Below are 19773 nucleotides of genomic sequence, written 5' to 3' on the forward strand. Positions count from 1 at the left end.
TCTATTCCATGCTGGTCACTTCCCCTGTGCCTCAGTTTTCCCTTCTTTCTGCTCCCCCCAATTTAAAGCCAGTTCCTCCAAAAAGCCCATGCCTGTTTAACTCCCAGGATGAGTGAGTCTACGCTCTTGAGGGCCAGCCTTCACCCTGCACCTGCCCCATAATAACTCTGACAAACACCATAAACCACCCCCTCACAAACTGCGCCTAGTCTTGTGCTTTCAGATGTTCCCTCTTTTTATTTCAAGAACCACCAAGCGGGGCCACTGTCCTCTGTGCAGTTCTCCCTTTGCGGGCAGAAGGCCATGTGAAAAAACCGCTCCCTGTGTACGCAGAAGGCGCAGGAAGTGGCGGTCACTTCCCCTCTGGGCAGAGATTGCCAGGAGCTCGGTGCCTGACCTGCGAGAAGCTCCCAGCACATTTGAACAGGCTGGAAGCGGGAGGGGCAGAGTTCCCTCTGCTCTTTCCCATCTAGGGGCTGATTTTTTTCTCCGTGTGCAGAATAAGCTTTGTTAGGTGCACAATGGCACCACCAACAGAAACAGAAAACTGAGCTGGGGCAGCTCTGCTTGTCATCTGGGCAGCGTTGGAATCTCTTCTGAGCAGCTGCACACACGCCGAGCTGACAGGGACCACAGTGCAGAGAAGTGCATGGCCGGTTACTTATGTTAGTTACTACTGGCGGCAGTGAGTGTGTGTGTCTGGTGCAGTCCCAGGGAGGGAGGATGATTCAGGGCAACCTCAGCACTATGTGGCAGACCTGCCGCCGACAGCTGGTTGAACTTCTTTTTTTCTCTGTCTTCTGGGTGTTTGCCCGTAGAGCGGCTGGGTGGCTGGCCCTTGGGGCTGAGACCTCCCGAACCAGCCCCAGGCCTTATGATCTGACCCCTGCCCAGGCTCCAGCCACGTACCCCTTGCTCTCCAGGTGGGTTCCCTCTAATTTTTCCATGGGCGGAATAATTTTGTTCTGTGTGTGCAGGCATAGGAGGATGTGCACCACCAATAAAAACCCAGGCTGCCGGCTGCGGGCTCTCTGCTAACCAGGTGGGTGGCACCTGACTCTCTCCTGGTTGGCCGCTCAAGAGCTCAGCTTACGGGGAACACTGGCTGTCAGAGAGGCCTTCTGCCCACCTCCTGGGAGGATTACAACTTACTAAAAGGGTTGGTGCAAGAGGCAGTGACTCCCTCTAGGCTGAGCAGGCTGCTGGAGGCTCTTGACTGAAGAATTTACTTCCTCCAGCAGCTTTCCCTCTAATTTTTCCCCACCCACAGGTGGAATAAATTTTGTTCCATGCACCAAGGCATGTGCAGATGTGCACCACCCATAGAAACCCATGCTGCCAGCTGGGGGGTGTTCTGCTATCAGCTGGGTGGCATTTGGCTCTCTCCTGGGTGGCTGCCCAAGCACTCAGGTTACAGGAACCCCCCAAGCTGCAGCTGGGAGGTGAAAGAACACCCAAGGCCCCAAGGATGGCTGAGCTCGAGGAGAGGGAAAGTCCATCCCAGCTTGGGACACCTACACCCGGAGCTGTGTCCCACCAAGAGGGGTACGCCCCATCAGCTCTGTTCTAGTCCTCCCCAGCCACAGTGGAATTGTCCCCTCCAGGCAGGTCCCCGGGGCTGCGGCTAGTGATCAGCATCCTGAGCAATGGGGCTTCCAGGCCTTCCGCAGATAGCTCCAGTTCCCATTGGCACTGACCCTTGGGAAATCAGGGGCTGTTTTCTCCCCAGGTGTTCTGTGCTCTTAGGAGCTGTGGAGCCTGGGGGAGAGTTTGGTCCTGAAGTCGCTGGGCTCTGGATGCACAGACCGGAAGCTCCCATCCAAGCCACCAGCCAGCCTTGATTGCACTGTCTCTCCCCAGCCTTATTTTGGCTCCAGGATGGGAGCCGTGCCATCGCCCTCGGCTCTCACTGCCTCTCCCTTCAGCTTGTAAACGAAGCAGCTGGGGGTGCTGCGGGATTTGAGGGACTCTGAGTGGATCTGCTGGGGGCGGCTGTCCTCTGCCAGGAGCTGGGAGGTGTTGTCCGTTACCAGGAAGAGCCCATATGCTTCGGGGATGGGGATGCCATACTTTTCGCTGCAGGCTGCACACACCGAGGCTGCTGTCATGTTGGCAGGAACGGTGATGGCCTTTTGGTTCATGAAGGGCTCTTGGAAGGAGATGTAGAGGATTTCCTAGGAGAAGGAAAGTGGGGTGAAAATAAAATAAAATCAAGCAGACCAGATGCTATGGTGATGGGCACCCTACATCTTATTCCAGATTTTAGCACGTGCAGCTGTTTGTCCTTCTATGTCATTTGTTCAGGAACACCTCCTAAACAGTCAGACAGGGGTCAGCAACACCCTGCCACAGGTGCCAAGAGTGGCAAGTGATCCAGTTTTCATTGGCACACAAGGTGGGAACTCAGCCTCATCTCTCCTCCCCGCTACACCCAGGAGCTCGCTGCTCAAAGCCATGCTGCCTGTGGATTAACAAAACGCCAAGCACCACCTAACCGGTAAAGCTCCGCGTCCTCACTTATTAATGAAGCTGTTGTCAGTAAGACTATTAGTGATTTTAAAAAGTATCACCGGCACTCAGCCTGTACATGGAGGTCAAAACGTCAAATGTTGGCACTCTGCCTTGGAACGGTTGCTCACCCTTGCGGTGAGAGCCAGGGCCACCTAATTTGGTACACAGCTTCTGCTTATTGTAGCTGAAGGCAAGGTCCGGGTTTGGTTGTGCCAGGACAATGGGATGTGCCTGGAATAGGATGGTTTCCCATAACATAGAAAGGGAGGGGTCTGGGAGGAGGGACGGTTATACTGCAGAATGACCACAGTGGGGCAGCAAGGGGCCAGAGATGGGGACTGGGACAGCCATAACTCCTTTAGGCCAGCAGGGGGGGAAATGGGGACAGCTTTTGACTGTATATTTCAGAGCATTTGTCTGTGTAGCTGTTTGTCTGTCGCCCAGCTGGGGGGCATGCACCCCTCCCTTGGTTGTGACCACTGCAGCAGCCAAGCAATGGCGCTTCTCACCTGGCTGCTGTGGTGAGAGTACGTCGGGATTGTCCTCTCGCCTCGGGGAAGCCTGCACACTGAACCCTCCTCCCCAGCCTCACCCCAGCGTGAGGATTTAAAGGAAGAGGTGGCTGGGGCTCACCTGGGGGCAGGGGGGATAGAGCTCAGCAGGGGGTCTGGATGTGGGGGACTCAGTGGGGCATCCAGATGTTGGGGGAATGGGGCTTAGGGCAGGGTTTGGAGTGCGAGGGGGTGAGGCTTGGTGGGGGGGGGTCAGGGTGCACCACAGTTACAGGGAGCTGCTCCCTGTCAAGGGATCCCTCGCCCTGCAACTGGGTGTGGGAAAGCAGGCCTGGAGGAGAGTCTGCAGGCTTCCTGCAGCTGGGGGAGAAAACTGGGGGTAGTTCAGCCCCAGCCCCAGGTGCTGTGAAAGGAGCGAAGAATTCCTCTCTTCCTGGGAGAAGCAGCTGAGCCCAGCCCAGGGTAGGAGCCACCAGCTGGATCCCAGCCCTTGTGCCGCAGTGATTTACCCCCCTGGGCCCCAAAAACATACAGCTGGGGAGGGTCACAGGAGCACTCTTGTGACTTCCCTTTGATTCCCCCTTGGAAAGTCATTTTTCTGCAGGGAAGCACAGAATTCTGCAGGGGACACGAATTCCCGGCACAGGCAGAGGCACAGAGCTCCCCTAGGCGTACACTGAGAACCCATTTCTCCATCGTGCGATGCACTTCAGGACTGGTTTGTTATTGCTGAGACCCCAGACCATTCACCGGCAGCAGACCGCATGCTCCCCTCCTGTCGTCTTCTCCACTTGCTGCGCGTGCTACCCGTTTACAAAGCCCCCCCAAGTTCACGGTTTCGTTCACTCTTGCTTGTCCTAGCTCAGACCTCACACAGCACAGCCTGGGCCCATTTTCACAGGGGAGGAACCGAGTCGTGGAGAGGCAAAAGGACAGACCCCCCAGCAGCCAAAGAACCAAGGAACCCTGGCTCCCTGCCCCACCCCCATGTAATTAGCAGCCCACACTGGGTTTCCTAGACCCAGCAAGAGAACCCAGGAGTCCTGACTCCCAGTCCCCTGCTCCGACCACTAGATCCCACTCCCTTCACAGAGCTGGGCATAGGACCCAGGACTCCTGACTCCCCCTGCCCCCGCTCTAACCACTAGCTACCCGCACCAGAGGCTTGCACCGACCCCGGGAGCCCCCCGACCACGCCACCCCGCCTCCAGTGGCGGCCGGCCTCACCTGAGAGCGGCGCCGGGTGCCCTGGTGGTGGTGGATGGTGCGCCGCCGTTGCCATTGGTGAATGGAGCGCTGTGCCTCCAAGCTGATTTGCCGGGTCACCATGGCCGACTGGAAGTTGCTGATGTGGTAGAGTGCCCCGAACCACGTGGTCAGGTAGTAGCCGCCTGCAGTGGGGGTCGGGGGGGGAGAGGATGTGGGGCTCAGACATCAGGGTCCCAGGGTCATGCCCATCCCCCCCACGCGGCTGCTGCACAGAGGATAAAAGTCCTACTACTGCTGCTGGAGAAGGGAGCTGCTCCTTGTCCCCATCTCCACGGCCCCTTTGCTTCTCATCACCCTCAGCTCGCCTGCAAGGCAGCTGGGTAGTAGTGTTCACTTCCCACCCACCCTGGCCCCCGGGTCCTGCAGACTCAGCTCAGCCAAGGAGCCCTGGGGGGCTGCAGGCCTGTGCCCTCCACCCCCGGCAGGAGCCTCTGGGGCAGCTGCAGACCCCCCGGGGAAGGCTGGGGGGAGGGCTCTGACCTTCTCCCTGCAGCTGGCTGGGGTCCAGAAGCTCCATCATATACTCCACGTCCAGCTGCACCGAGACGATGTCGCACTTCACCAGGACGTAGGTCAGCACGGGCAGGAAGTCGTCTGCCCCATAGACCTCTGGGCAGAGAGCAGTGCCCCATGAGACGCCCAGGGCCAGAGCCTGATCCCCTGACCCCCTAGGGGATGGTACTAATTCCTCGGGGTCGGGGGGTGCAATCTCAAACACCCCCCACCCCCGTGGGGGCCATTCTCAGTTCCCTGAGTGGAGGTACGATCCTGCATCCTCCCTGCAATGGACAGTTCCAAATGCCTGGGGTCGGCGGGGGTGTGATCCCGTCTCCCCCTGCAGGGACCAGTCCCAATTCCTCAGGTCCCAATTCCCCTTCCACGGTGGCCAGTCCCAGTGTCCCGGGGTTGGGGGGGTCCCCAATTGCATCTCCCCCGCAGGAGCCAGTCCCAGTGCCCAGGGCCCATCCCCACCCCCGCAGGGGCCAATCCAAATGCTCCAGGGTGGGGGGGGGTGGCTGATCCCCTGGGGGGTCTTATCCCATCCCCAAGGCAGGGGCCAGGCCCAGTATCCCAGTGTGAGGGGGGACCTATCCCGCCTCCCAGGCGTGGCGTGGAGATGAGGCTGTCTTGGGGGTGGGGGGGGGGAGGCAGGACACCATCTTTGGAGGTGGTGGTGGGCTCAGTGGCTTCCCACGTGGCTAACAGAGGGTCCCGCCCCAGCTGGGGGGAGGATTCCCTGGCACCCCCCTACCTGTGCCGCTGGTGCCGTGATTCATGGCCTCGTAGATCAGTTTGCAGGTCTTGAGCAGCTGGGCCTCCTTCTTCTTGGGCGAGTAGGCCTGGTGCATCTGGGTCAGCTTGGCCTGGAGGCGTTCCAGGGCTGGGGCATCGGGCACGGCGGCCGTCACCCCCAGCTCTGCCAGGCTCTGGCGGCTCATGGTCTGCTGGTGCTCCTGCAGCTTCTGCAGGCTCCCGTCCTGGCTGTGGAAATCCAGGAGCTGGCCGTAGATGCAGTCCCGCAGCGGCTTCAGGATGCACTTGTACAGGGCTGTCTCCAGCACGGAGCCTGCAGGAGGGACAGCCGGGAGAGGTCAGGCTGGTGGGCGTCAGGCCCAGGGCAGGAGCACAGGGGCTCTGGGTCAGGATCAGCGTTCCCTGTAAGCTGAGCGCTTGGGTGGCTGCCCAGGAGAGATTCGGGGGCTGCCCAGCTGAAGGGTGCCCACAGCCGGCAGCCTGTATTACTATTGGTGGTGCACATCAGCACACGCCTTGGTGCACATAACAAAATTTATTCCTCCCCGGAATGGAACCATTTAGAGGGAACCCACGTCAGGAACCTCCTCTCCCTTGGGCCTGCAACATCTGTGCAAGCACCTGAGGTAGGCGCTGGGGCCCAGGAGAGCAGGGGCAGCTGCAAAGCTGATGAGGGGAGAGGAGTGGGTGGGGGAGCCGGGCAACCAGGACCCCGGAGTTCTCCCTCAGCTCAGGGCGGGCAGAGGAGTCTAGTGGGTAGAGCAGGGTAGGCTCCAAGCCAGGACTCCTGGGTTCCCTCCCATCTCAGGGAGGGGAGCTCCATACACCACACACAAACCCCAGAACGTTTCCTTCTCTCCTGGTCCCGTCATGTGTCTGGGTTCCCTTATCAGCGACCTCCCCCAGGAGAGAGGGGAGCCTCTGGGTCCCCCGACGTCAAGGAATCAGGCCAAGTTCCCCTTTAAGTTCTCCTCCCTCAGGGCTCCCCCCAGTTCCCCCCCCCAGCTTCCTGCCCAGGCGCTGCTGACACCCCGCCCGAGCGAGCGGATGTTGCAGTGGGCTGGGGGGGGCGGCGGGACCACAGTGGCCCTTCCGGCAGCATTTATAGCCAGTGCCTTCGCTTTGGGGCTGCTTCTAACTGGCGGTGGACTTGCTCGGCTCAGTCCTGACAGGCCACATCTTGGTGGAAAGCAGCTAGTCCAGGCCCCTTCCCCCCCGCACTGCCTGAGCCAACCCTGGCCCCCGCCTCCCCGCCCCCAGAGGTCCCACCCCCTGGGGGTGCAAGTGGGAGTGCAGAGAGGGGAACATCTGTCAAGGCCTGTCCAGGCCTTGGACGCTTTGCTGCCCTCCTGCCCCAAACGAGTGCGCGTGGGGTGAGACCTCCGCCCCAATGCACTGGAAGTTGGCTGAGACCCAGCAGGCTCATTTCATACCCAGGGAGCCCGGTGCGGGGTGGGAAACGACCGGTTGGAGGCTGCAGACACAGGCTGGACCCAAAGTGGTGGCCTCAGGGTAGGATCCACAGAACCAGCCCCCACCCCCACCCCTTCAGCATCCCACCCCCGTGGGGAGAGGGGGCGCCCCCTGCTCCTAGATCCCTCACCACACAGGGACAGCCAGTTCCCGACTCCCGGCCACCCCCACCCCGGCTCCCCACCCCTGGCCGCCCTCCCCCAGTATCCAACTCCTGGCTCCAGGCTGCCCTGGCTCCAGGCTGCCCTGCCCCTTGACCCCAGCCAACCCCCAACCTCCCTGCCCCGGCTTCCCCTCCAAGCCTCCAGCACCTCCCTCCGCCCCCAGGCCGACCCCTGAGCCCCTCTCGCACCCAGTCCCTGATTGCCCCCAGCCCCACTCTCTTCCCAGCTCCCATCTCACCCCTCCCTGCCCCCCCCCAGCCACCTCCTGCAGGTTGGGTCCAGCTCAGATGCTCCCTGCACAACCTGACGCTCCCCCAGCCCAGCTCACAGACAGCCCTGCCCCCTGGAACGCCAGCCGAGCCCCCTCTTCCCATCACTCCCCCCCCGTACCCAGGTCCATCTCCTCGGGGTCCCCGTACTCCCAAGGGTCGTGCAGCTCCGAGCTCTCCAGCAGGTAGCCCTTGATGCTGCTGATCATCTGGCGGATCTCCTGCAGCATGTCGGTGCTGGTGGGGTGCCGGGCCATCCCCCCGCGGAGCGCGTACCCCACGAAGTTCTGCACCAGCCCCCCGATGTAGGAGGCCGGCTCCTGGGCCAGCTCCTGCACTCGCTTGGCCAGCCGCCGCTCGGCCGAGAGGAAGCCGCTGAGGGCGCTGCCCACGGCCGACAGGCGGTGCAGCACCCGGCCCGGCAGTGCCGCCGACAGGCGCTTCTTGCGGGGCGTCACCGGGTGGGCCTCCACCTCCTCCTCCACGCTGCTGACTGAGAGCGAGTCCAGCTCGGGGATGGGCGGCAGGAGCAGGCCGTCCACCGGACCCAGCAGCGAGGACTCCGAGTAGGACTTCTTCAGCGCCCAGGGGACCCCCAGGGGCCCCTCGATCCAGGAGACCCGGTGCGGGGAGGCCGGGCCCTCCTGCCTCTCGGCCGGCGGCGTGGCTGGTGTTTCCTCTGAGACGTTCCAGGCTGGCCGGCGCAGCAGCTGTTTCCGTTTGGCCGCGGCCGCCGGGGCATCACCTGGGAAGGAGAATGGGAGAGGCTGAGGGGAGGGTCTCGCGCTCAGCCCATGGCAGGGGTTGGCCCTGCCCCACGCCCCCTCACGGGCAGGATTCCCAGGGGACCTGCAGGCAGACTTCCCGTAATGTTTTGCCATCCGGGGCAGAATAAATTTTGCTCTGTGCACCAAGGCTCGGGCAGATGTACACTGCCATAGACAACACAGGCTGCCGGCTGGGGGCGTTCGGGTAATCAGCCGGCGGCCCCTGAATCTCTCCTGGGTGGCCACCCCAGCGCTCAGCTTGCAGGGAACCTCCCCCGATCCCATGGAAAGGGGTCACCAGGGCCCAGCCAGGGTCAGTGTGTGACAGATGCCCCCACCTCACAGAGCCCCAAACACAAGGCTCCCCCCCTCCCCCGCCCAGCCAGATCCCAACAGCTCCCCTGCAAACGGCCACTACCTTTGCACAGCTCCTCCTCTTTCCCGGGCTCCGGGGCTCCTGGCCGGCCAGGCTCTGCCTCAGCAGGTGCCGGTGGCTTGTTCAGCCGGCCGGGCCCCTGCCCGTTCTTCAGCCGGACGGTACCACCCCTCTCAGGCAGGTGGCCCGGGGGCTGTTCCCCAGCGGGGAGCCAGTCCACACTGCTGTGCTCCGCCAGGAACAGGGGGTTGATGACACACAGCGCCCCGTCCTCCGACGTCACCCGGATGGAGAAGGCTGGTCCACCCCCCCCGAGGGGGCTGGAGGGCTCGGGGCTGGACCCCATGTCCTCTTCCTCCTCCTGGCCTGCGGCCGATGGTTTCAAGGGAGGGCTCCAGAACCCTGCCGGGACAGGTGGCAGGAGGAGATGGATCGTGGGCCCTGGGAGGACAGAACCCAGCCCAGGGGAAGAGGGACTGTACTGTGTGGTGGGGCAAGGGATCCGCACAGTCCCAGCTGTCGTGTTCTGGGGCTGACCAACCACAGGGAGAAGGGATGCTGGGAGCCAGGACTCCTGGGTTCTATCCCCAGCTCTCAAGGGGAGTGGGATCTAGTGGTTAGAGCGAGGTGCTGGGTGCCAGGATGCTGGGGCTCCATACAGAGCGTAAGTAACATTGAGCATCTCCACCCACGAGTCGACTAGCCCCGATCCCAGCCAGCTCCTGTGAGGGCGTCTGGCTGCGGGGGCCCAGGCTGGGGCAGGCACTCACTCATGCCCAGGGCAGCACAGTGGTCCAGCTCGGCCCGGCGGAGGCACCGCAAGGCGGCGGGCAGCTGCAGCGGGAGGGGCAGCACATCTCTGCCAAGCGAGAGAAGGGAGCAGCGGGTTAGCAGAGCCCTGCTGGGGGAAGGGGCAGTGAAGCAAGGACACCCCCCCCACACCAGGGCCCACACCAGCCCCCCCATTCCCTGCCCCCCAGGGACCCCCAATGGCTGCCTCCTTCCTGGTCCCCAAAGGGGGGGGTGTTGCAGGGGCAGGGCGCACCCCAGACTAGGGGGCTGCTGGAGTAAGTCACTGTGGCCATCCTGCCCCCACCTCTACAGCATCCTCAGTCCTGGCCAGCACCCATGAAAGCTCCTTCCCAGAAAGCTGGGCTGGGGGTCAGGGACTCCCCAGGGCCTGAAAGTCGGGGGGGGGGTGCTTCTTCCTCAGGGAGCATGAGGTGTGGGGAAAAGGATACAAATCCCCCTGTTACAGTCTCTCTAACCCAGTGGCTCTCTGTCTGAGGTCAGGGCTTCCAGTGTCCCCTGCTGTAATCACTAGACCCCACTTCCTTCCCAAGGCAGGACAGAGAACCCAGGAGTCCTGCCTCCCAGTGCCCCATCACTGTAACCACTAAACCCCACTGCTTTCCCAGTGGAGGAGAGAGAACCCAGGAGTCCTGTCCTCCCATCCCGTAACAGATAGAGAAGGCTCAACCTTGGGAACAGGTGAGCAGAGACTGAGACAACATTCCCTGCCCCTCAGCCCAGCTCACCTGCTCACAGAGAGAAAAGTGATCAATTCCAGAAGGCCGAGGAAGCGCAGCTGGGATCCCTCCAGGCAAACAGCTGGAAGAGAGAGTGAGTGGTCTGAGACACACTGAAGGGTCCCAGCATTGGGGGAGGGGACGGGGGGGTGCTGCAGGGGGCTTGCCTGGCTGCAGGAGTTTTCCCAGGATGGGAGGGTCCCTTGAGCTTTTAAAATGCAGCTTGTTCTGGGGTGGAGCATGTCAGGGACCGACTGGGTTCCCAAGGGTGAGAGGTTGAATGCTGGGGCCTCCAGTGCCTGACCCCCTTCCCAGCCTGTGCACATCCTAGCACCCCGCTGCTAGAATCCCCCTGGCTCCCAACACAAGACCCCACTGCCCCACCCCCAGAGCTGAGAATAGATCCCAGGCTTTCTAGCCCACAACACTCCGCACCCCACACCTGCCATGAGACTCCATTCCCCTCCCAAAGCTGGAAAAAGAACCCAGGAGTCCTGGTGTGCAGCACTATGGCCCTAACCACTAAACCTCACTGCCCTTCAGAGTTAGGAGTAGAACCCAGGAGTCCTGGCACCCAGCACCTCTCTGGCTCCAGAGAGAAGACTCCCTTCCCCTCCCAGAGCTGGGAATAGAACCCAGGAGTCCTGATACCCAACCCTGTTCCCTGCTCTAACCACTAGCCGGCTCTGTCCAAAACTCATGTCCATCCGGTAGAAGTCTGGGCTATTTCCTACCTCTCCCTGTGCTGACGCTTCACAAACACCCAGCTCTGGTCTGCCCTTGCCCCTCAGGGGCAAGCCGGCGACCCTGGCTCGTTCCAGCATGGCTGGGCCAGCTCCAGCCGCCCTGACTGGCTCCCCTTTGGACTGCCACCCTACCCCGCCCACAGCACGCGTCCGCAGCTGAGATCGGCAGAGATAAGCCACCACAGCTTTTCCCAGAAGCGGGGAGGAAGCTACAGCTGGCCACCCCGACGCCCGCGTGCAGTGCGGACACAGGCACGCAGAGGCCCACGTCTTACTGGCCCCGGGACTGATGGCGGTTCTAGCTGGGGACCGAACTCAGGAGTCCTGGTGCCCAGCACCACCCGCCCCCGCGCTCTAACCACTGAACCCCACTCCCCTTCTGGCTCTGCACCAAGCCAAGCTCTCCCAACAGCTCCTTCTGCAACTCCGGCCGCTGCTCCTGCCCCCGGCAGCCGCATAGCCCTCCAGCATCGCTGTCCACAAGGGTCATCCCACAACCCATGACCCTCCTGGTCTGCCAAGCCAGGTGCACCGTTGAGAGAGACCTGGCGGGAGCACCAGACGTGGGGCTTGGATGCCTGGGTTCCAGCCACCCCAGGCTCCTCTACCAGGGAGAAGGAAAGGGGCTGATGGGGGCCCACCCCATCTCTCCATCTTTCCCTCCGTCTGTATGACCTTGGGACAAGAGCGGTCATCGTCTCCTGCCTCAGTTTATCCCATCAGTCCGAAAAACTGGAATTATTTGACTTTCCCGTTAAGACCTCAGTGTGGAAACTGAGGCACAGAGAGGCGAACAGAGTTGCTCAAGGCTACACAGGAGTTGAGAGAATAGAACCTAGGAATCCTGGCTCCCAGCCCTTCCTGCTCTAACCATTAGGAGCACTCCCCTCCCAGCACAAAGGATAGAACCCGGGAGTCCTGGCTCCCAGGCCCCCCCCATCCCATCCTACCCACTAGACTAACTCCCATCCCAGCACTGGGGATAGAACCCAGAAGTCCTGACTCCCAGCCCGCACACTCTAACCGCTAGGCTCACCCCCACCGCCCCCCCAGCCAGGAGTTGCCCTTTCTTGCCTGATGCACCTCTCCAGCCAAGTGGGATCTGGGCAGGGGTGAAGCTCAGAGGCCGGCGCTGGAGCCCAGACCAGCACTGCCATCGGGAGCAGCTGGCTGCCTCCTGGAGGAAGGAGGGTCCACTCTGCAGCTCCACCCGGGGGCCCTCAGCATGGTGTCAGAGCCTTCCCCTCCCAGCATCTGCTACAGCTGCTTCTGCAGCCTCAGGCCCTTCCCTTTTCTTGGGCAGCAGGAGGAAACCACGTCACCGACCTCAGGGCTCAGGCAGTCGGGACTAGTGGTTAGAGCAGGAAGATCTGACGTCAGGACTCCTGGGTTCTATCCCCCACTCGGGGAGGGGAGCAAGGTCTAGTGGTCACAGTGAGGGGGTTGGCAGGGCGGAGACAGGACTCTCAGTTCTATCCTTGGCTCTGCCCCTGGCTCCCCATGTTTGACACCCTCAGCCATCAGCCCAGCAGCCGATCTGGCTTACCTGAGCTGTCCTCCTTGATCGGGAATTGGAGGATGGCTTCTGCGTGGTGCCCCTCCCCGCTGCTCCGCACCAACAGCACCTTGAGTTCCCCATGCCCTGTGCCGGTCACCAGGAACGTCTGGGGTGGAGAGGGGAGGGAGATCAGTGGGTTTGGAAGGGAGCAGGCCAGGGGATCTGGAGGGGGTACCAGTTCCTGGCTTTGGAGGGTGGCTTGTGGGGTCCCCAGCTGAGCTGGGATGGGAGTGGGACAGACTGGCTCTCCACAGAGCTTGGGTTGGTCTCCCACACTGGTGGTTCCCAGCTTGACCCCTGCCAGCCAGCTGACGGCCAGCCTGAGGCACTCGCCGCCCCCGGGCCAGGCCTCCATGTGGCCAAAGTGAGGAAAGGGTAACGGTGTAGCAGGGCCAAGTGCACCCTCCTGGTATCCTTATAGCCCCACTGGACAGCTCCGCCCACCACCTTAAAGCCCTGCCCATCTCATAGCCCCGCCCAGCCACCGCCTCACAGCGCTGTCTACCTCATAGCCCCACCCTCCACCTCACAGCCCTGCCCACTTGATAGTCCCACCCAGTGACCATATGGCCCTACCCACTAGTCCCTCCCACCCACCACCTTACAGCCTCACCCTCCTGATAGCCCCACCCACCACCTCACAGCCCTGCCCACCTCATAGCTCCACCCACCACGACCACCACCTTACAGCGCCACTCAGCCACCACCTTACAGCTCCACCCACCATCTTACAGACCCACCCACCTCATAGCCCCTCCCATTCACCCCCTTACAACCCCACACACCTCATAGCCCCCCACCCAACCACAACCTCAGATACCAGCCCCCGCTTTTGAGCCCCACCAAGGTGTTATCTTGATCTTAGGGTACCACCCACCTTACAGCCCAACCCACCAGCCCCGTTGGGGCCTCACCCACCTGTTGCCTCATTTGCCAGCCACTTACCCCAGGGGGCTGCATCCTCAGCAGTTCGGTGCCTTGCTCCGGGCCCAGGCTGAGTAGCTGCCAGAGCCCCCGGGTTAGCAGGAGCCTGTCCAGGAGTGTCAGGGGGGGTGAGGGCTGGTCTCCCACTGGGGCCTGGCACTGGCCATTCTGCAGCACGGGCTGAGGGCTGGGGGCAAACACACACCAGGCGCTGAGCCAGGGCCAGCCAAAGTTCTATTGGCCACACCCCCAGCGGTACATCCAGCCAATGAGTGTGCACGGCGTGGCCTCTGGCTAGCGTCTCATTGACCGGTGTGGTTGGACCATCCCGCCTCCTGCTCAGGTAGTTGGTATATGGAGGTAGACATCTCAGAGAGCAGGAAGGGACCTTGGGAGGTCATCAGGTCCTGTCCCCTGCATTCCTGGCAGGGCCATGCACCAGCCCTTTTCTTCTTTTCCATCTATTTGCCCCAGACCCCCTAAATGACGCCCTCAAAGACTGAACTCACAACCCCAGGTTTAGCCGGCCAAGGAGTTGAATTTAGCTGGGCCTGAAAAGCCATGAGATGGAGGGTGAATGGTTCCCACTTGCGCGCTGGTCTAAACGCCTGGGTTTGCTACCCCTTGCCCATGGCACAGATCTCTCCTTAGGCTCTCAGGAATTAATAATTCCTGTTCAGGGCCAGTGGGGATAGCACTGAACAAATCACAGGACAATCCCCTCCTGTGTCTAAACTGCTTGTGGTGGGGCTGGGCACTGACTCTTACTATGCATCTGTGGAGTGTGGGACACAAGGGGATCTCTGATTTCTGGCAGGGGGTGCTGTGCCTGGCATGACCAGGGCCCTGATCTTGTCTAGGAAGGGCTTGATGCAGCTCCTAGGATAAAAATCCCCCCACCCCTGCTTTAAGGGAGCTGTCAGTACAGGCCTTGGCATACAGGAGGCAATCGGGGTGCAGTGGTTTCCCTGATCTCAGCTGGGCTGTGCAGCTGCTACTGTAATATTTTACATCACATGTACACATCTCACAGAGTTGGAAGGGGCCTCAGGAAGTCATCAAGTCCAGTCTCCCGCCTCTTGGCAGGACCAAGCACCTTCTCTGAGGGTTTTGGTTTTTTAATTTATTTGCCCTAGATCCCCTAAATGGCCCCCTCAAGGGCTGAGCTCACAACCCCTGGGTTTAGCAAGCCAAGGCTGAAACCTCTGAGCTATCCCTCCCACTACAGCAGGACTGACCAGTGGGGCACCTCAGTATCAGGCCCCCTCCAAAGTCTGTAACTGGGGGAAGAGGAGGGACCAGGGCCCTCTGCACCCTCAAAGCAAAGTATAACCCCATTTTCCAGGGCTGCTCCACCCCAGTTGGATTCCCAATGGGACCAAGCCAACGCACCCAGACGCTACAGAAAAATCACAGCTCCCGGCAGCGTGTTGTGTGGGGGACAGACAGACAGACAGACAGACATGCACACAACTACCCATCCTCCTGCACGTGACAACTACCCAATGCCACGGAGAAAGGAACTCGGCTCAACCTGGGCTGGCTGCCACCTGCTCCCGCCACCCACGCACCCTCTGTAACGGCTGAAAAAGCCTCCCAACCAGGCTCCCCTGCCCCAGCCCCTGGCCGACTCCCCAGCTTCCAGGGACTGCTCTGGGGGCTCCTCAAAGCCAAATAAGCAGAGGACATCTCGCGCACACCCCTGCTGCACCCCAGCCTACTGCTGCCCCCCTCCTGCATCCCTGCACACCCACAAACCTTGGCATCCCATCCAACCCGCTTCCAACTCAGCCTGTGCAGCACACAAAGGTATGCATGGGTTGAAAAGCAGAACCACGAATGATAGCTGCCCCCCAAGGAAGGAACAGATTTGTGGCAGTACTATGGGGACAGCTGGAGTCATGGCTCCTGGGCCTCAGTTTCCCCATCCACATCTTGTCTTGGGGTTTCTGCCCTGAATAAAAAGCTTTACCTCTGGATTTCCACAGGTAGCAGAGCCACCGAATAGCTGAGCACAAGCCCCAGCCCTTTCACAAGGGAGGCTACAACCCAACTCCTCTTGCTGGAAAGGCTCAGGCTCCCTGACTCTTGAGTTAAAGGGGAATCCCCATTGACTGGGAACAGTATAGGGCATAGGACATGCAGGAACATCCCTAGTGCTATCCAGCAGAGCTTGGCTGAGTCCATAGACTTGTTCCTGCCTAGAGGTTTGCTTACCTGCTAGCATCATCCCCAGCACCCGAAGGCTCATCGTCTTGTTCAGCAGAAAGGTGAGGCATCCTTTACAGCCCAGAAGCTGTAACTAACCCATCAGCAGAGGCGGCGTGCTTGGAAACCCGCGTCCTGGGATGCATTTAGACACGAGATCCCTCTGCAACAGGAGCAAGTAGGAGACAACTTTGTAGCAGGGGGTGTGCGTTGCCCCCAGGGTTGTTCTCACAGTAGTCCCTTCAGCTTCTAGGTGTCTCTTTGCACAGCACACAAGTCGCAGCAGGGTCCTGTCCCCTGGTAAACAAGTGAGACACAGCTGGTGCTCGAGCTGTGCTGGGGAACATCAGTGTGGACGGTTCTTCTCTACACACACACATGCCTCCTGTTTCCAGAGGACAGTAATTCCATGTGGTGCCACCACAGCCCTCGGGGCGGGGGGATAAGAGGCTCGTCAGATTAGACCCAGCCTGACATTTTCTGGTCCTAGGCATTGGCTATCCAGGCTGAGAGTGTTTCCAGGCAGGGCTTAGCTCTGCCTTGAGTGCAATAAAGGTATGGGCCCCCCGCTGGGAGCAGGGACCCTAAGTTCTACAGGCGCATACATCAAATCCAGGATGGACAGCCCTGGAGACCGGAGCCATTTGTTGATCTCTGGAGTGTTTGTAAAGGATGAATGGCCCCTTCCTGACCCCTCAGGGGCTCAATTCTGGGGCGCTTCCTCCTCAGCGGTGGGAGCTCATCCCAGGGGTGTTGGGATCGGGGCCCAGGCGCTACTGCAGCCTGGCCCAGTTTAACCCCCTCACCCCTCCCGCTTGCAAACCCCTGTTCCCAAGAGCGGCTTCCGGGCACCAACCCAAACCCTGCCCTGGTTTCCATCCACTCCGGGCATCATCGGAGGAGCTGGAATAATCCCCAGGTTTAGTCACTGGGTAATCACAACCTGCCTGTCAGTCCCTCTGAAATAAACCCGGGTGCATTCCAGCATGGCCTCCCCGCCCACCGCAACTCAGGGGCCGTACATGAGATCGGCCGCGCAAATCAGTTTCCAACCTCTCAGGTGTGTTACAGCAGCACCGAACGGCCCTGGGCCCTGAGCAGGGTCCCCCTGCGCCTAGCACTGCACAGACCCCAGCTGAGACCAGGGCCTCGCTAGCCTGGCTTCTGTGCAGACATGGTGCGAGGGAGAGCCCTTGTCTCAAGGGGGCTCAAGAGATGGAGGGGAGGGGAAACTGAGGCACGGAGCCACAGCTTGCCCGGCGGTCACACAGCAAAGCTACGAACAGAACCCACTCCACCGAATCCAGGTCGGGGGGCCACACCGCTGCTCAGCCAGCCTCACTGCAGCTGGCCAGATGCCACAGGACGGGCCCTGCTGGAGTGGGCCCGAGACACTTTGAACACGGATGACGGTTCCAGGCGTCCCGTGGGCAGTGGATTGGGCCCTCTTGCCCCTGCGGTCGTGGGCCCCCACCCCAGTTCTCCCCGGGAGCTAGGCCCAGCCTAGGCCCTTTGCCGACAGAAAGCAGCTGAGCCGGAGGGGCTTCTACCTGGGGGGAGAACCGCTGCAGGGGCAGATCTCTGCCTGGGACGAGCGAAGTGGAGCTGGCGGGAGACGAAGACGGCAGCATGAGGCTGCAACGCCGGAGGTAGCACCACAGCCCCGGCAGCCTTCACGTGGCCACGCCAGGCGGAGGGGAAAGGCTCCGGGGTGAAGGCGAGAGGACGGGGGAGGGCCCAGCATGCCTGGCGTCACACTTCCAGCACCCGCTGCGACCCAGGGGTGCCAGGGCCCCCCACCAGGAGCCCTCGGGTGACTGCCCCAGCACAGGGGGGCAGAGGCCAGGCTTTCCGGCAGCCCTTGCCCAGGCAAGGGGACGCGGGGAGGCCCGGGCAGGTGGGGAGCTGGGCTGGGCTAGCGGGGGGCTGCAGGTCGGCCGCGAGGGGCCCTGGCGGAGCTGTTGGGGGGGCGTGGGCCAGGGCCCACGGACGTACCACAGGTGCACGGCCCTGCAGGGATGCTGAGCAGAGCCCCAGGCTGCAGGTTCAGCGTTTCCTCCCGCGCCTCCTTTATCGGAGCCAAGATCTGCGCAGCTGGGGGCCGGCCCAGGGAGTGTGCGCTTGCCCTGGGGGAGCTGTGGGGAGGCTCTACAGCAGGGCTTTCCCCTCCCCCATCCTCCCAGCTGCCTGCCCCTCCCCCCGGTCTCTTTGGCCCATTGGGTCTGCCCCTCACTCCCCCCTTGGCTCTCACTCGCTCTCCCCATCTCGGAAACTTTCCGTCTCCTCCCACCCGCCACCTACAACAGGAAAGCGCGTTGCTGCCTGCGCTCCTCAGCTAAGAGTGCTACTGCCTGGAGCAGGGCTGGGCCAGGTCGGGGGTGGGGCTGGCCCGCTCTGGGCCCCCCACTCCTCGGGCAATCCCAGCACAGGAGAACTCCTTCCCGGTCACCTCTACCGGGGGCATCGCTCTGCCCTCCAGCCAAGGCCCAGCCCAGCTGTTCACCCCTCAGCTCTACAGGGCCGGGGCTGGCAGCCCTGTGAATTACAGCCGCTCCCCTGCAGGGAATTCGGACTCTCCCAGGCTGCTGTCCACACAGGGACAGGCCAGCTGGCCGGCTGCGGGCAGGGCAGTGAGCGGAGCTGCGGACACAGCACCAGGAGCACTTCCTTGCAAGGGGCAGGAGGGGATGGAGGAGAAATGAGACAGTCCCCAGACAGGCGAACGCTCCTGGACTGCTAAAACCACCACCAGCTAGAATGAGCGCCCAGGTCTGCTCCAACCCATACCCCCCACCCTCCCCCCAGAGCCAGGGCCGGAACCCAGGAGTCCTGGCTCCCAGCCCCCTGCTCCACCCCGAGGCCCCACCCCCCTCCCAGAGCCAGGGTTAGAACCCAGGAGTCCTGGCTCCCAGCCCGCTGCTCCATAGCTAACAACAGAACCCAGACTCCCGCCTCCCCCCTTTCTAACCACTAGCCCCTATCTGCTGAGTACAGCTCTACTTCCCCTCTGTGGCCCAGCACATACCTGCTCCCTCGCTCCATGGCTCAGCTGACACCAGAGCCCTTCTGCTGAGCGGCTGAGGACACCGGAGCCCCCCAGCCCCTCCCTGCAGGCCCAGCCGGGAGGCTGCGTGGTTTTGCATCTCTTCCGGTCTTGCAGCCGAAGGGGTTTCGTAACCCAGCCGCTCGCCCGGACTCACTGCTGCTAACGGGAGCTCGCTCAAGCTGCTCCCCCTTCAGCACCCCAGGCTGGGGCGAGGCTGGGCTCAGGGATGCTCGCTCGCTGCATGCATGTTTCCCCACTCGCCGCACGGGCATAGGAAGACGGCGCTGCCCTCCTAAAGTGACACGCACCCAGAGCGAAGGGCCATGTCTGACCCGCCGATGTGCGATCGCCGACTCGGGCCTGATCCCGCTGCCCAGCTGCACCACGGCCAACAGGCCAAGTCCCACAGGGGAAGGAGACGTGGGACAGATTCTGCTCTTGGCTGTTCCAGCATCATTTCAGAGGGGCCCCAGAGAACACCAGGGTGCCATGGCTGGAGCTCAGTCCCAAGTCACACCATTGCGTCTCTGAGTGACAGCTCTGCCCGTGGCTTCTACTACCCTTGTCAGTCCGACTCACCGGATTTAACCTTCCTCTGAGGCAGCCCCCATTTGGTGTAAGGGGAAACTGAGGCAGGAAGCAGCTAAGGGGTGACTGTGGTCACCAAGGATGCCCACAGCTGAGAGATGGAAATTGAATCCAGAGTCTTAGCATAAGCCACTGCCTAACCATTGAACCTCACTTCCCTTCCTCTTTAGGATGAGCTACAGCCATGAACAGAACAAAGCAGCAGAAATGTAGCACTTCAAAGACTCTCAAAACTTTCAAGTGCGACATTTCTGCTGCTTTGTTTTGCTGGCGTTCACACTAGGACGGCAACGTCTCTGTTACAGCCCTCAAGTACGTCCTGGTAACTGCGCAGGATCCCTCACTCAGCCCTGAAATGCAGCCACCTCAGGAGCAGGGCTGCTATTTATACCGGGATCCTTTGAAGTCAAGCAAGTCAGTCTGGGATGACACCACACCAATGCACTGTGGGCCAATATCCCCCCAGCACCAGCAATGTTGTCTCAAACATTTCCCATCCCTGGGCAGAATAATCTTTTTTCTGCGCACTGAAGTATGAGCGGATGTACACCACCTGCAGAAACCCACGCTGCCGGCTGA

At 61.5% G+C, this 19773-nt stretch overlaps 1 protein-coding gene across 1 annotated transcript; it reads right to left on the reverse strand.

The window, feature by feature from the left end:
• Positions 1-229: 229 nt before the first annotated feature.
• RINL (Ras and Rab interactor like) lies at positions 230-18652 on the reverse strand. The gene is made up of 12 exons (XM_075016556.1): positions 18586-18652; positions 15570-15723; positions 13374-13539; positions 12417-12534; positions 10134-10206; positions 9366-9454; positions 8638-8997; positions 7574-8197; positions 5545-5859; positions 4773-4901; positions 4251-4414; positions 230-2174 (listed from the first exon to the last, which is right to left on the reverse strand). The coding sequence occupies exons 2-12, from the start codon at positions 15629-15631 to the stop codon at positions 1863-1865; spliced, it is 2412 nt and encodes an 803-aa protein (XP_074872657.1). The 5' UTR covers positions 15632-15723; positions 18586-18652; the 3' UTR covers positions 230-1862.
• Between the last annotated feature and the right edge of the window lie 1121 nt (positions 18653-19773).

This window comes from Carettochelys insculpta, chromosome 22 (assembly GCF_033958435.1).
Source record: "Carettochelys insculpta isolate YL-2023 chromosome 22, ASM3395843v1, whole genome shotgun sequence".
Lineage (NCBI taxonomy): Eukaryota > Metazoa > Chordata > Testudines > Carettochelyidae > Carettochelys > Carettochelys insculpta.